The sequence below is a fragment of the Drosophila sechellia genome, chromosome 2L, assembly GCF_004382195.2.
Source record: "Drosophila sechellia strain sech25 chromosome 2L, ASM438219v1, whole genome shotgun sequence".
Classification (NCBI taxonomy): Eukaryota; Metazoa; Arthropoda; class Insecta; order Diptera; family Drosophilidae; genus Drosophila; species Drosophila sechellia.
The window spans coordinates 14,569,170-14,582,853 of record NC_045949.1 but is presented as its reverse complement, the minus strand read 5'-3'; the positions used below and the strand labels follow the sequence as shown (position 1 = coordinate 14,582,853).

Sequence of the window (13,684 nt, the reverse complement as noted above, 5' to 3'; positions counted from 1 at the left end):
CGCGAGCAATAGTGGGTATAAAAATTGTTTCACATAATTTATGCCACCTATGAGGAAAACTTGCCACACTGCCAACGGCAAAGGGAAACATGGGGGCGTACCCACCTAACAGAAAGATGTTTCCCAGGATGCGTATCCGGCGGCGTCGTTTCGATCAAATCTAACTTTATTCCATCTAGTTGGCGTAGGTTTTGCCGTACACCCCTATACTTAGCACTTGGTTTGTCTAAACATTAGTTGTAACTTGGTACACAAACAGTTCACAAGCAAAATTTTTCCAAAAATTGACAGTCCTATTTTTACACTCTTTAAAATTAGTTGTGAGAAAAGTTCGGTTTTTATAAAAAATTTCATAGGGGTAAGTGAAAAAAAACTGATTACGATTTATTTTTACAAAATAACAACGTGTAATCGTATGGCCGGCCCTACAATTCAATTATTTTAAACCAAGCGCATAATTATTTTCTATTGGTATTCCAATCAGATTCGATAAACTTAGTTTGCAAAAAGTTTACCTTCAAAATTCTTTTTTAAAGAAGCTTTTATGAAATTCAGTTCTGTAAAATTCATTGAGACGCGATTAAATTATTGTCGACTGCAAGGTTGTGGGGCGTGTTGCACCAAAGTGTTGCAAGTCGAAGCGGAAACTCGGCGGCCACGCCTTTGTGGCGGCCCGCGTGTTTGTCTAGATGTCGGATGGATGTGGCCCTCCTATCTGGCTTTAAACTAATGCCGGGGGCAGTCCGTCGACAGCCAACCACCTTGCCACGCCCCACGCCTTGTAATGACGTCATTTACATGCTGCAACAACACTGGCAGCAAGCGCGGGCAATTAAATAAATCATAGCGGTTCACGCGGTTCGACCGAAAGAAAGATCGAGTTAATCTGAAGAGAAACTCTTGGTTCTTTCTTTCTTTCGTTGCCCGAGTGAAATTGTAAATAAATTACACGTCCTGATTGATAAACTTTTTGCTCGTTGACAACCATAAAAGGGCAGTAGGCAGGGGGCACACTGTCATTGTGGCCGAAAATGTCCAGGCAGCCGCTCGTAAACATAAATTCAAGTGACGCTAATTGTTTGTTGCAATTACTGCTGCAGTTGTTGCCACCGTTCAGTTACGTGTGCAGCCAAATGGGGCAATGAGTGGGGTTGTGGGCTAAGGGGCGGTGAGTAGGGACTTGTGTTTGCATGCAAATTTTGTTGCATATGCAGTTGCTGCTGCTGCTGCTTGTGCTGCTGTTGACGCTGCAGCAACGGCAAACAATTACTCAAACATTGTTGCATCTGCTGCTGATGTTGCTGGCACTCATCTCGTTGTGCGTGCTAAATGGCAACTACTCTGGCGACTAATGATAATCACTCGACGCCCTCAGCTCCTGTCGGTTCCTACTTAGTTTTACCTGCCCGCGTTGGCTTTTAAAGCTAGTTTAGCACTTAATCAATCAAGTCTTCCTTTCATTGAAGGAAAATAGTTTTCAAGATAACTTCCTCCCGGCGAAGCCCCATTCAACTCGTGCTGTTTTTCATATTGATCCACAAGATAATTTTAAGTTCGAATGGAAAGCCAAGAGGAGCATAATGGGCCTTGAATGAAGCTCTCTAGCTAAAGGGAACTTTGGATTCCAACTGGGTGTTCAGTGGGGTTTGAAAGACAATGCAGTCAGTGTGGTGCGATGGCACAGCTGGTCACCAATTGTAATTTGTACACATCCATAACGATTTCAAATTAATATTTCGAATTAATATTTGTCATGCCCAAAATATCAGCTGTGGGTGGCAAATTAATTACTCGGATTTGTGGAAACTTGAGTAATCTTGAATTATACAGATATTGGCTTAGCTTTTTTATCCTTGGAGGGAGTCCTTCTATTTATTATTAAACGCTGCCCATTTGCTGCCGGTTACTAATTTTCATTATAAACTACTGTCGATTTTCATGACAATTAAATAACCAGTTCTTAATACCCATTGGTCTTGGCTAAGAACCGCCACTTAGGCTCCCACACATGGTGACTAAACGTCGGTTGTCGGGAGGCAGCTTGCAACTGATATTAATTATGGGCTTTGTTGCACTTGCAACCGCTTGTCTCCTGCTGTTCAGGTCTTCATCCTGGTCGGCAGGGCTTGGGCTTGGGCTTTACTTCTTGTTTTAGACTCGGGTTCCTCACTGATTAAGTGACTTCTCTAGGACGCAACTCTGCGGCTTCTGGGGCCAACACTCACACTCACATGCAGGAGGAACATACTCCATCACAGCTAATAGCCGACATCGTACACATCAAATAAATCCCAAATAATCCCAAAAACTCTCCTTTTCTTTTCAGAAATTGTAAAAATTTTCTATATAATTGTAGTACGATGAGTTCAAACAATGCAAATGATTGCAAGAGCCTGTGTAATGGCATAACTACCATTTCTGCAAAAGATGAAAGTCCTAAAGGTTTCACTGAAATGTGTAAACAACCAAGGAGAAGTGTACCGTCCAAATGTAAGCCGGTAAAGACCTGTGCAAAGCCGCAACGAAAGGCCGCTTGTGGCAAGGCGTCTCGGCCTAAGGTCAAGAGTCGGTGTGCGACGAAGGCCAAGTGCAGCAAGCAAGGTCCAATCACTAGCAACGGATATTTGAATTTCATACGCTCGTTCCGGAAGAAGCACTGTGACATGAAACCGCGGCAATTAATTGCAGAGGCCGCTAAAGCATGGGCCGCGCTCCCGGAGCATATAAAGGATCGATACCGCCGGATGGTAAGCATTTATTTTTTATATTATAAAGACTATTAATTTGTGTCCTTTCAGGCGTGCAAGGTCACCACCAGTGAGCGCCACAGGCGCCGACGGGTTTGTTGCAACTAATACTGAGATACGAAAAAGTCCGATGCAGCTAAGTCCAGGCATATACTTACATTGATTTGATACCATTTGATGAATTTAGGAATTAAAATAAATTAATAAATACTTTTTGGAACAGCACGTGTCGCTATTTGTGTTTGTTCCAGATGCCCGGCGAAATTCAATTTATTATTCCACTATATGAGCTTTCGCACTTAACTTGCATGAATAGATAATGAGCTGTGATCCGAGGAAATGGAATGGGAAAACTGCTAAGGCTGAGCGGTAAATGGCCACGGCAATGGGGAATTGGAAGATATGGGGAGGAGTTGCGTGCTCCCAGCCTTTCCAGAGTTCTCTGACCCGGCGTATGTTGCGAGACAGCTAAATTGAATTATTAATAACACGCAGTGCCCGCAATGTTATGGATGCCATAAACCCGTTCCTGCAACTGTTCTGTGAGTGAATGTAATGCACATTGTGGTCTTGGGAAGACAACCTTGGGACGACAGTTGGCGAAAGTAACAAACGAAAAGGCGAATGGAACGGAACGGACTAATCGCAGCACTTACGACCATAATTTGTCAGTTTTCGAAACAATTCCCCAGGCTCGCATAAATTGTCTGGTGGTGGCCTCCTGTCTCCTTTTCCCTGTCGTTGGCTTTTGGCACCCATTACAGCTCATTTCTCTTACTCAGAGGGACATGGCGCAGTGAAAAATGAAAGTGAACCCGAAACAGTGACGAACTGAAGCGGCCTTGTTTCGAAAAAAGGAAATAAAAGGCATTTAAATGCCGTTGTGTGCATAAATTACTCAGGAGCTGACATTTTCCCACATAAATGTGTAAATGAGTCTCAGTTTTCGCCGTTTTATTTCAGTTCTGTTGCAAGTGAAATTGAAATGAAAGCAGAAATGGAATTAAAAGAGCTTGGCTTTTTCGGTTATAACTTGTTGCGTTTTCTGATTGAAAATGGGGCTGATATATGAATTTCAACGCTGTCCCTTATCTTATTTAAATTTGAAATTCTACACTTTCAGTTTCATAAACTTTTATTAGCAATGAACATAAGAACTGAAGTATATATGAAATTATATTAAAGTCCCCAATCGAATAAATATAATGGACAATTACTAAAAGCTATGGCAAATAAAAATTCACTTATCTAACAAGAAAAGAAAATCGAATCAAACAAAAAAAAAAAAACATCCGCCGTGGTCCTTTGTTTTTGGCCAAAAAGGAAATTTTCGGAAAATTACCGCTCCTTTGTGCATTTGGCCCAAAGATAACTGCCGGCCAAATGACACACATTAGGGCCAAGCCAAGGTAGTTTTTGTGGAAAGGAGGCTAATACGGACGGCTTATGTGTGCGAAATCAATTCAAGCTCGATTTACTTTGATGAAATGGTAAGTGTGTTTTGGCCATGCCAGACGTACGTGACAGTTATTCTTAACTGGCCCAAACGAACAAATTACTAAAAATAAAAGGTATAATGCAATGTGGAAGGTGTGGCTCGGGAGTGCGCAGCTCCCAATGCGAATTGTAGAATATTGATCCGAAAATCGTTCAATTAATAACGCAAATCCTTTATGGTCAGTTACCAGGGACATCAGACCGTTAATTAATGCACTTGTCTGTTCCATCCTCCAATCGCCTTATCTCATCCAGCACTTCCCTTTCCTCTGCCGACTATGATAAATGCTTAATTAAGTTTGCAGCATTTAAAAAATGCCCGATTCGGTAGCCCTGGCAAAGGATTACATCATATTTAATCAGAGTCATTATTTATAATGATACCGCTTGCATGAGGCATAGCCACTGCTCGTGCCACAAGTTATCAAAAGCCCGAAGTAAGCGCCATATCATATAAGCGTTAATAAGTGAATTCCATGAGAGCTTCGATGAGTGTTCTGGAAAGTTATTTCGTGGACATGACAATGGAGTTTTGGCACTTTAAGGAAAAAATTGTGAAACACTCTCAATGTTGTTTATATTTTATTTTTATTAATGAGGTTTTAAGTTTTAACTTTTTTAATCACAGAAGTTCGCCCTGAAAATATTGGGAATATTTCCTTATGTGACTTTGCATGCGTTCCACAAGCTTAAAGTCATCCTTTTCGGTAGAGTGGGCCAAAGTGCAGTTGCCGCTCGAGTTGAAGTAAATTAATTAACAATGTTTATTGTTTGTATAATATGCGAATATTGCCTTGCATTGTCATTGTGTGGTTATTGTTTTCGTAACTCTTGTTGCTGTTGCTGTAGTTGTTCAAAAGTTGTTGCAGTTGTCGCTGCAGTTTCTGATGTTTGTGGCCGCTTTGCCTGACTGACAGTCAATTTGCAGCAGCACTTAAAATGTGCAGGAATGTTTTACATTATTTGCACATAGGCTGGAAATTTAAATTAAATTATTATGCTTTGCTCTCTAGCATTGCATCGTCTTGACTGTGATGTTCCATCTTCATCAGGCACTTTGGTCACTGGAATAATTTGTTAATTGGTAATTGTAAACCATTAGGTTTGTAGATACCTGCGGCCGAATACTCTTAATTGTAGGCATAATAATCGAGGCGATATCAAGGAAAGATGTTAATGCATCTTGATAAATTGCGTGGCCAGAGATCCTGAGAGTGGAAGAGTTACAATTGAAAGGCTGGGATATCTCAAGGCTAAGGTATTTTGGGTTAATTCAAGCCGTACTAGAGTAATTTATCTTTTACTTTGGGCAATGTATTTAACTCAGTTGGCTAAAGACATTTGCTTATTTCTATTGCGAACTTCTTATTTTCTTGGATAATCTTAAGTGTAGGCTCTGGGTGCTTTGAAATCATTTGATCTTACGCAACGATTTCAGTGTCTAGCTGTCTAAATTTGTTTGTTTTGGAAACCTGATTCAAAATTGATACGTTTGTAAGGCAGAGTCAGCTATAATGGCCGATTTCCATGAGCTTATTGTGACTTGCATTATTTTCCTCTACCAAATTACTTTGATTTTCGTAAGCTATGAGATACTTGTATTAATAATTGCTATATTAATTGCTTTTAATGATTAGCGATCAATCCACCCCTTCAGAAAAGACGCTATGATGCTTATTTTGCACAACGTTTTGCTGTACTACGTGATCAATATGTTCAAGCACTTGGCCCAGGGTAGATTCCATAAACTTTTGATTCACCTAGAATCTTAAACTTCTTGTTTGACAGCATCGATTAACTCGGACGGACCGGTGAACACATTCTACTACGTACCACTGATGTATGAGGAAAACATTGCCTTGGGACGCCATCAGAGTTGGCATGAGGTCCTTAGGACATCCAGCTGGCAATTCTTTGAGGTCCTTTTCAGACATCATCTGGCCCTGCTGTTGCCATTTAATTTGGCCCTCCTGGTGCCCGTAAGAAGTGATTACCCTTTTGTCTTTGTGGTCGGCGCACTTCTTCGATTTCATTGCAGCGCTGCAAGTTGGCCTTCATTAGCACATTGGTTCTCTTGTCCAACTTTGTGCTGTTCGTCTGTTTCGCCTCGGCCATTTGTCAGCTGTTGTGGGTCCATGGCCACGCCCACAGCCTGCGCCTCCTCACAATCGTGTGTTTGGGCCCCGTTTCCCAAGTGGTCCTGGTGTGCCGCCTCCTGGGCCGCGTGTGGGTAAGTACCCCCCCGAGTCGCATTTTGTGGATGTGGAACCCCTTTCTTTAATTCAGCCGCCTTCCTTCAGCTCAGTCAGTGGATTCTTGTTTGAGGCATGAAATTTGATTTGCCGGCACTGATTGCTGGCCAAAAGCCACACCCCATCCATCGTAATCAGCACCACAGAAGTTTAGCAACAGCAACAGCAGCAGTAGCAGGAGCAGCGGCCAATCAAAGCAATAAACCAACTGAACCCATCCGAAAATCACTTTCACTGCACAAACTGCCAAACTGCAGGCATTTGTGACAGCCAGGCGACGGGGGCGCTGCTGAGAAAATCGCATAACAAAATTGTTGCTGAAAAGTTGAACAAATATTGAGGTCAGCAGAATGTCGAGTAGAAGAGTCTCGAGCCTTATTGTTGCTATTGGTGGTGGTGCAAACTGTTTGCTAGCCTTTGGCACAAACTCCCGACACACAGTCTGGGAGCCATGACTCTGACTGGGGCTCTGAGCTCCACACGTTCCAGGCCTGAAGAGGGCCTCGTTTTGGCCGAAAAATATTCAATGAAAATCGGCAGTCGACAGTCGCCATACCCCCCTCTTTGTCAATAATACAAAATGAGAAAAAATGAGTTGTTGCTGCCGCAGCTCGAGTTTGCATGGCGCAATGCAGACGTCGACGTAGCCCGGGGTCCGGTTACGATGCCGTCCGTCCTGACAGCACTCCATCCCTGCCCCTATCTCTTTCCCCATGGAAAGCAGCCCCCTTTCGGCGCCTCTGGGTCACAACTCAGCCCCCTGCATGCCATGCCAACTGCCTTCACTTTGAATTGAGAAATTGCCGCAAATGCTTTTCGATTTTTCGTTTTCCTCGGACAAGCCTTGGCTTTTCATATTGCATAATTGATTGTGGGTGTGCGAGTTGCAAAAATACCGAGCAGACGGCATTGTCACCACCCCCTTTATTTCGCCCCAGCCAGCTTTTATGCACATTTTCAATATGCATTCAGATCCAGATGCATTTTGGCATGCATTGATTTCCGCAGAGGGCAAGAGGAGAGCATTGCGAAGTTGGCGTGTTGTGTTTGCGCTTTCTTTGGTAATAATTAAATTGCGGGACTTTTAAATGCATTTCTCAGAAAATCAACAAGTTTTGTTTCATTCACCATTCATCATTCAATTAACTTCGTTTAGTTCTTATTTAACGCTTTTTTGAAGAGTTTCGATATATCACATATTTTAAAACTAAAAATTTTTAGAGATTTTAGATAAATTTATTGTTGGAATATAGCTGAGACCGTACCAAGTCAAGATTATTGGCATATAAATAATAATAACAAATATCATATCAAAAACAGATTCATTTATAAAGCTATTTATTTAGGTTAACATGAAAGTGACACTTCTGTTGATTTCTCTTGCAAAATTTAAATTCAAATACAATGTTGATATTGTTTAATAGAGCAGTCATATAAAACCTTTCTCATTATGCTATCTACAGAAATAAGGCAAGTATATAAAAATTACACACTAAATATATACGAATTGTAGTGGCAAAAAGGAAAGATTGCAAATTGCATGTGAAGTTCCCTGCTGGGAATAACATCACTAATAACATCAAAAGAATGCAAAAAAGTTGTGCAAATCAGGCATATGAATATTGAGATGCCCTATGAGATTTGATTATTATTAATGCCGAACATATTTTTAGATAAAGGCTATTTTGGGTTAGCTAATATAATGGAAATATATTTTTATATTAACTGTTGCTTTTAATAAATCATTTAATATCATTGTAATTAGAGTATTTAAACTCTTTGTTTATTGAGTTACTTTTTCGCAAGCTTACTTCCTTTTAAGGTTTTTTTGCACCTCTTTCGTTTTTGCTCTTTATCGCATAGTTAGTTTACCCAGCTTGAGTGATGTACTAGAAGTGGAAGAGCTCTCGACGAATCTCAAGTTGTGATATAGCCGCGTAGTAACGACCCACAACCCGTATCCGTATTCGTATCCATCCAGCCACGTGACTATATAATAATGAGCAACGGCACAGGTCCTCGCACTCTAAGCATGAGAAATTTAATTTTAAGCCACCCCACATGCGAACTCCACACTGGCAAACGCCCTGCCACTTAATTGTGTAGTCAAGTAAGAGATATGGGAGCTGAAAGAAGCTCTATCAACCGGGAGGCATGTGGAAAGGACGATCGGGGCAAGGACTGCCTTTATATTAAGATAATGACACGTGAGGTATCGCCTCATGGGGCGCCAGGAGTGGTTGGTAAATTGCGATAACATAGAAATGGCCTGAATGGCGTCTCACTTTAAAACACTTAACCCTTGACTTCACCCTGCTACACGAAAGCACCCTAATGGCAGCACGCACTTTTAAAGCGCAACTTGATGGCAAACTGCCAAAGAGTTGACTTCCTTGGGCGGAAGAAAGTAGGGCGCGCCAATGGGCTCGCCGCTGGCAAATTTAATTTATCCCCAGGCTCATGGAGCTCAATTGAACCCTCACTTTTCTGATTTGAGCTAAGGAAGTGCTTCGATCGAAATCTCAACAGCTTGTGGTGTCGACATCGTAATAAAATAACCGTAGTTACTTATCTAACACAAATAAAATTTAAGTGCACTTTGCATACTTTTAGTTCGACATCAATACAATTTCACTCTTAAAGGTTTCAAACTATTACTGAGCCTGTAAATAATTTAAACTAAATAATTTCCGCAGCAATTGTCAAATTATAAATTGTCTTTGATCCAACAACACTCGAATACCGGAGAAATTTCCTGTCTCATCAAAAAATATATTTGTGGATTGATGTAAGAATCAGCTAATCAATTGGAAAAATGAAAACTAGGAAAATAAATTCACAAAGCAGGAAAGGACGTAAACAATGTGAATTTTCCGGCAAAATCAACCGAGTGAATGTTGGCAGCAAATTTGCATATTAAATGATCCCAAGGTGGACTAGGGCGTTAGATGTTTATTTCGAAATATACAACTATGTGATTCTTTCGACGTGATTTGTACGGAATATGCAGACTAGTATACGGAAAAGAGGTGTCGAAAATAAAAGAGTTGAGCAAATAGTCTGGAGGACAACAAGAATGATTTCGCCTCCAGGAATCTCGAGGGGTGTTAGGTACTTATACTTTCTGGCCAACAAAGTTGTTTTCACAGGAGAATCATCCAAGAGCCACCAATGCCAGAAGCTAGAAAGAATCGCAAAACATTCCTATTGGAACTTACTAGGCAAAGCGGCACTGTGGTTCAGAGGTGCCACAAAAGTTTGGAGGGCAATTTTAATCATTATGAATATAGTATTTAATTTAAATTTAATTTGTAAGTAATGACAGCATTAATAACAATTGTCTTCGAATTTTTTGAATAACGTATGTTCTTTAGAGCTTCCCATTCCACTGTGCAGCTGATGCTTTATTTTGACATATAATGGCATTTTAATTGCACGCTACAGTTCAGCCAAGTGTCTCTCAATTAAAAGTGTCTGCTTGGCTCAAAACGACATCCTGTAACATTCTTCTCGGAGCGCACTTCCGCCCACCGTAATCTTTGAATGGCTGAGGAAGAAAAATGATGTCAGCCACATGTCGTAATTTGCGTGGAACGAGAGGTGCGGGGATTCCACGAACCACGGAACCCCGGCTGAATCGCACGCACTGGAGACCCCAACTGAATCGCATGTATCTGTTAATTATGCAGGGCAGGCCGCGTGCTCCGCGAGATAAGGAGTCCAGGGGAATATGCGATGGGAAAAGTCGATGCCCATGCGGGCCTTGAACTTAAAGTCATTTCTCTGTTGAATTACAAACGATTCGAAATAATATAAGCAAATTATTGGTGTAAGTAAATGTTTCGTTTGTTGGCCGGAACTGAGCCAGAATTATCCTCCGGCAATCTTCAAGAGCCCTTAAGTTTACGGGATGAGCTCCGATTCCGTAGACTCGGCTTACATCATCATTTTCCCACGGACTTCCTACGTTCGCAAGTTGGTTCTGTTTTAATTTTCCATCGATATGTTCTTACAAAAATTGTACTTGCAGTGGCAGTCTGGGCCAAAATCTTCTATTTTCTTGGCTTACCGATGGGCATTAGGCGGATTCTTTGGTGCCGGCGTGGTCGGTTGTATTTCTGAGTACTACAACAACGGAAATTTTTTTATATTCTTGACCAACTGGGGATTTGTATTGTGTGGCGTTACCAGTATTACCGGAGCAATACTTGTGACTATCTATCACTTCAAGCCGGAAACCTGGGGTAGGAAATTAATAATTAATTTAATTAATGGTCGTATTATACATTAAGTACTCTACTGTTTTTAGTTCCTCCGAGTTGCTTGATTAAGGTTTATTGGGCTTGCTATTGGACTAACATCACATTGGCGTGCGTAATTGCATTCGCCTATTGGACAGCCATATATCCCAAGGATCGGGTGTTAACTAATCCGACTCGGGTTTCCGATTTGTATAACATATGGACTCACTTGCTGCCACCTATTTTCTTCACCATCGATAACTTTCTGGTGGCGCAACCAGCTCGACTTCTTCACTTTGTTTATCCACTGGCATTCCTCCATACTTACGGAATTTTCGCAATACTATTCTATGCCCTTGGCGGTCGTAACTTGTAAGATCCTTATTTAGCATTGGCCTTCTAATATTTATTAGTTTTATTTTTTCAGAGACGGAAAACACTATATATATCCGTTTTTGAATTTTGCTAGGCCAAAGATAGTTTTAAAAACCGTAACATATCTCAGTATAGTTCTGGTGTCCTTGTCCAGTCTCGAATATGGAGTCTATCGACTACGCAATTTCATAGCACGCAAGCTGGGATATCTTTAGTGATAGTTTTGATGCTGTGCTGCCATTCTCATAACTGCATTAAAGTCATGCTTGCACAATCTTCAGAAACAAGCATACAGACAAAAAAATGGGTAGTTTGCAGAGAATATTAGCGTTCCGACTACGAGACACGCTCTAAAAAGGTATTGTATATCTAAATAAATTTGTCATTTGTTTAAATAATTTTATGAACAATTATTCTAGGCTAAACACGATATACTTCTTTTGTTCACACGAACTGGGTACTATCAGAGATACAGAACAAGCAGAGATATCAAAACAAATTTTGCTTATTTGTCCTCTGATATGTCGGACTTGTTTTGTTGTTTACGCCGCTTGCACGTGTCTGGAAAATTAAAAGCTCTGCTGCTGCAACTCTGCCTCATCCTGCTGTTCTATCTTTTATTCCCATGAGTTGGCCACATCATGTCCTCGTATCTGTATCTGTATCTGCTTGTATCTATCTAGAATGTGGTAGCGCATTTGTCCGCAGCTTATGGCTTTATATTTTGAGTAGTCACTACATTTTTCTTTAAATTAGTAATGCATTTTACCTTGTATGAGCAATGTCCGTTTAAATAAAAAATAAATTCCCTGTACCCTTAAAGCGTAAAGCCAACAAAAATGCCTACCTACGAGCTGCACCTGCAATTACAGTTGTAAATAATGTGGGTACGACAGCAACAATGAGTTGACTCATTGCTGCATTTTTCATGCAACCAACCGACCAACGTGCAACCCGCTCGCACCACCATCGCATTAACTTCTGCTTCGATAAATAAACAAGTTGAGCTACTTAAGATTTAAGTTGTTGTTGCTGTTGTTCCCGTCCTCGTTCGCCCGTTGTTGTTGCAAGCGGTGCGCACACAAAATTTATAGTGAATACTTTTCCCCTCATAAACTGGGGCCACCCCTTTAACTGCATTAACCCCTTCAGTCCGTTACAAAATTGCACATTACGTATACGCTACGTATGCTCACTTGAAGCATGAAACCCTTCTGCACAGTGCACAACATCAGCTGCGCTGCCAGCGTGTGCGTTGGGTAATAATATAAGCATATAAATGTTTATGTTAAATTAAATTGAATGCAAAAAGGCGGAAATGTTACGAAAATTGTGAAAAAAAAATATAAACCGAGCGAAAGAAACAAACATTGAATACAAATGTATTCTCGCCTTGTTGGTTGCAAAGTCAGGAAACGTTATAATTGCCCCAAATGGATGCTATGGTGACGGGAAATTTAAGTCGCCAGTTTAAGTTATGTTGCCCCAAACTGCCATCGCCACCCACTTTGTATGCCAATGCAGTTGGTGGATGTCAGGCTGAGTGCAGCCATAAATACGTTAACGTTCGATGTGTTAGGCGATGCCAGCTGCAACTACGGAACCCTGCTAAGTGGCTGCACTTTAGCAGTTCCCACAGGGTCCTTTCGACATGCCGCTAAGCAAGGAAACTTTATGGGGATGTGCTTTTTTACTCCTCACATGTGTGGGTGGGTGGGTAGCAATAACTCTATAGGTGTATTAGATTGCTGCGAAAAACTGTGAAATTTCAGGATATGAAATTATTTAAGTGACTTGATGATGTCACGGAAGATTTAGCAATTCTCGTTGGTGATTTATTGCCTGAGAGTTTAAATTTGGGAATTTAAAGTATCGTATGTCAATCCCACTCCAGGTGCTCAAATGTGTCTCGGAATATAAAACTGCGGAATTTGCGTTCCAATTATTGTTAAAAACCAGTTTAGAACAAGCTACTAAGTATGCAGTCGCATTTGGCTATGAATGGAATATTTTTCTTGCCGATAATTAAAAATTAAAACGTAAATATTCAATACGATTGCCTGTCCAAATAGCCATATAATGCTGAACTATTTTGCATTGTGCGATCAATGCGAATTGAATTCTCTGGAATGTTTCGGTAGGCATTTTGTTGTGGCCCGAGGCTCAACTCAAGCGGAATTGGAATTTTATTCTTTACCAACGCATTGGAGTGTTAAAATATGTATATGAAATTGATTGGCTGATTAAGCACACACTTTACACAGTCCGCCCACACATAGTAGCTCTTTTTTCTCCTGCCATTATTTATTTTTTTGCCGCACATTGTCTGGCCTTCGCATTTCACCCCTTTTTTGATTTGCTTCGGAAATGACGCAAATAACGCAACAAATTTAAGCCAGTCACAAAAATGTACAAAACCCAATCAGACAAGCTCACACACTGCCAAACGCAAACATAAACATACCTTCAGGACGGGTTATTTATGACAATAGGCATGTGAGAGCCAACAACAGGATGTTTTATATTATGCCATGGGAAAATAAAGGACAGCCCACACACACACAAACATCCG

At 40.9% G+C, this 13,684-nt stretch overlaps 3 protein-coding genes across 5 annotated transcripts; all 3 read left to right on the top strand.

Moving 5' to 3' along the window:
* The first annotated feature begins 202 nt into the window (after positions 1–202).
* LOC6611315 (protamine) lies at positions 203–2,972 on the top strand. Its single transcript, XM_002035826.2, has 3 exons — positions 203–358; positions 2,327–2,747; positions 2,799–2,972. The coding sequence occupies exons 2-3, from the start codon at positions 2,361–2,363 to the stop codon at positions 2,853–2,855; spliced, it is 444 nt and encodes a 147-aa protein (XP_002035862.1). The 5' UTR covers positions 203–358; positions 2,327–2,360; the 3' UTR covers positions 2,856–2,972.
* Positions 2,973–5,677: 2,705 nt separating this feature from the next.
* Positions 5,678–6,953, top strand: LOC6611314. 3 transcript variants are annotated; one of them, XM_032724878.1, is made up of 5 exons: positions 5,678–5,824; positions 5,882–5,978; positions 6,033–6,223; positions 6,283–6,474; positions 6,531–6,953. In XM_032724878.1, the coding sequence occupies exons 1-5, from the start codon at positions 5,759–5,761 to the stop codon at positions 6,573–6,575; spliced, it is 591 nt and encodes a 196-aa protein (XP_032580769.1). In that variant the 5' UTR covers positions 5,678–5,758; the 3' UTR covers positions 6,576–6,953. The 3 variants fall into 3 exon arrangements, with proteins under 3 accessions (XP_032580769.1, XP_032580773.1, XP_002035861.2); XM_032724882.1 differs by having other exon boundaries at positions 6,550–6,952; XM_002035825.2 differs by having other exon boundaries at positions 6,545–6,952.
* Positions 6,954–10,249: 3,296 nt separating this feature from the next.
* Positions 10,250–11,712, top strand: LOC6611313 (protein rolling stone). The gene is made up of 5 exons (XM_002035824.2): positions 10,250–10,471; positions 10,527–10,740; positions 10,806–11,109; positions 11,165–11,470; positions 11,532–11,712. Exons 1-4 carry the CDS (start codon positions 10,334–10,336, stop codon positions 11,325–11,327), a joined length of 819 nt encoding a protein of 272 aa, XP_002035860.2. The 5' UTR covers positions 10,250–10,333; the 3' UTR covers positions 11,328–11,470; positions 11,532–11,712.
* The last annotated feature ends 1,972 nt before the right edge of the window (positions 11,713–13,684 follow it).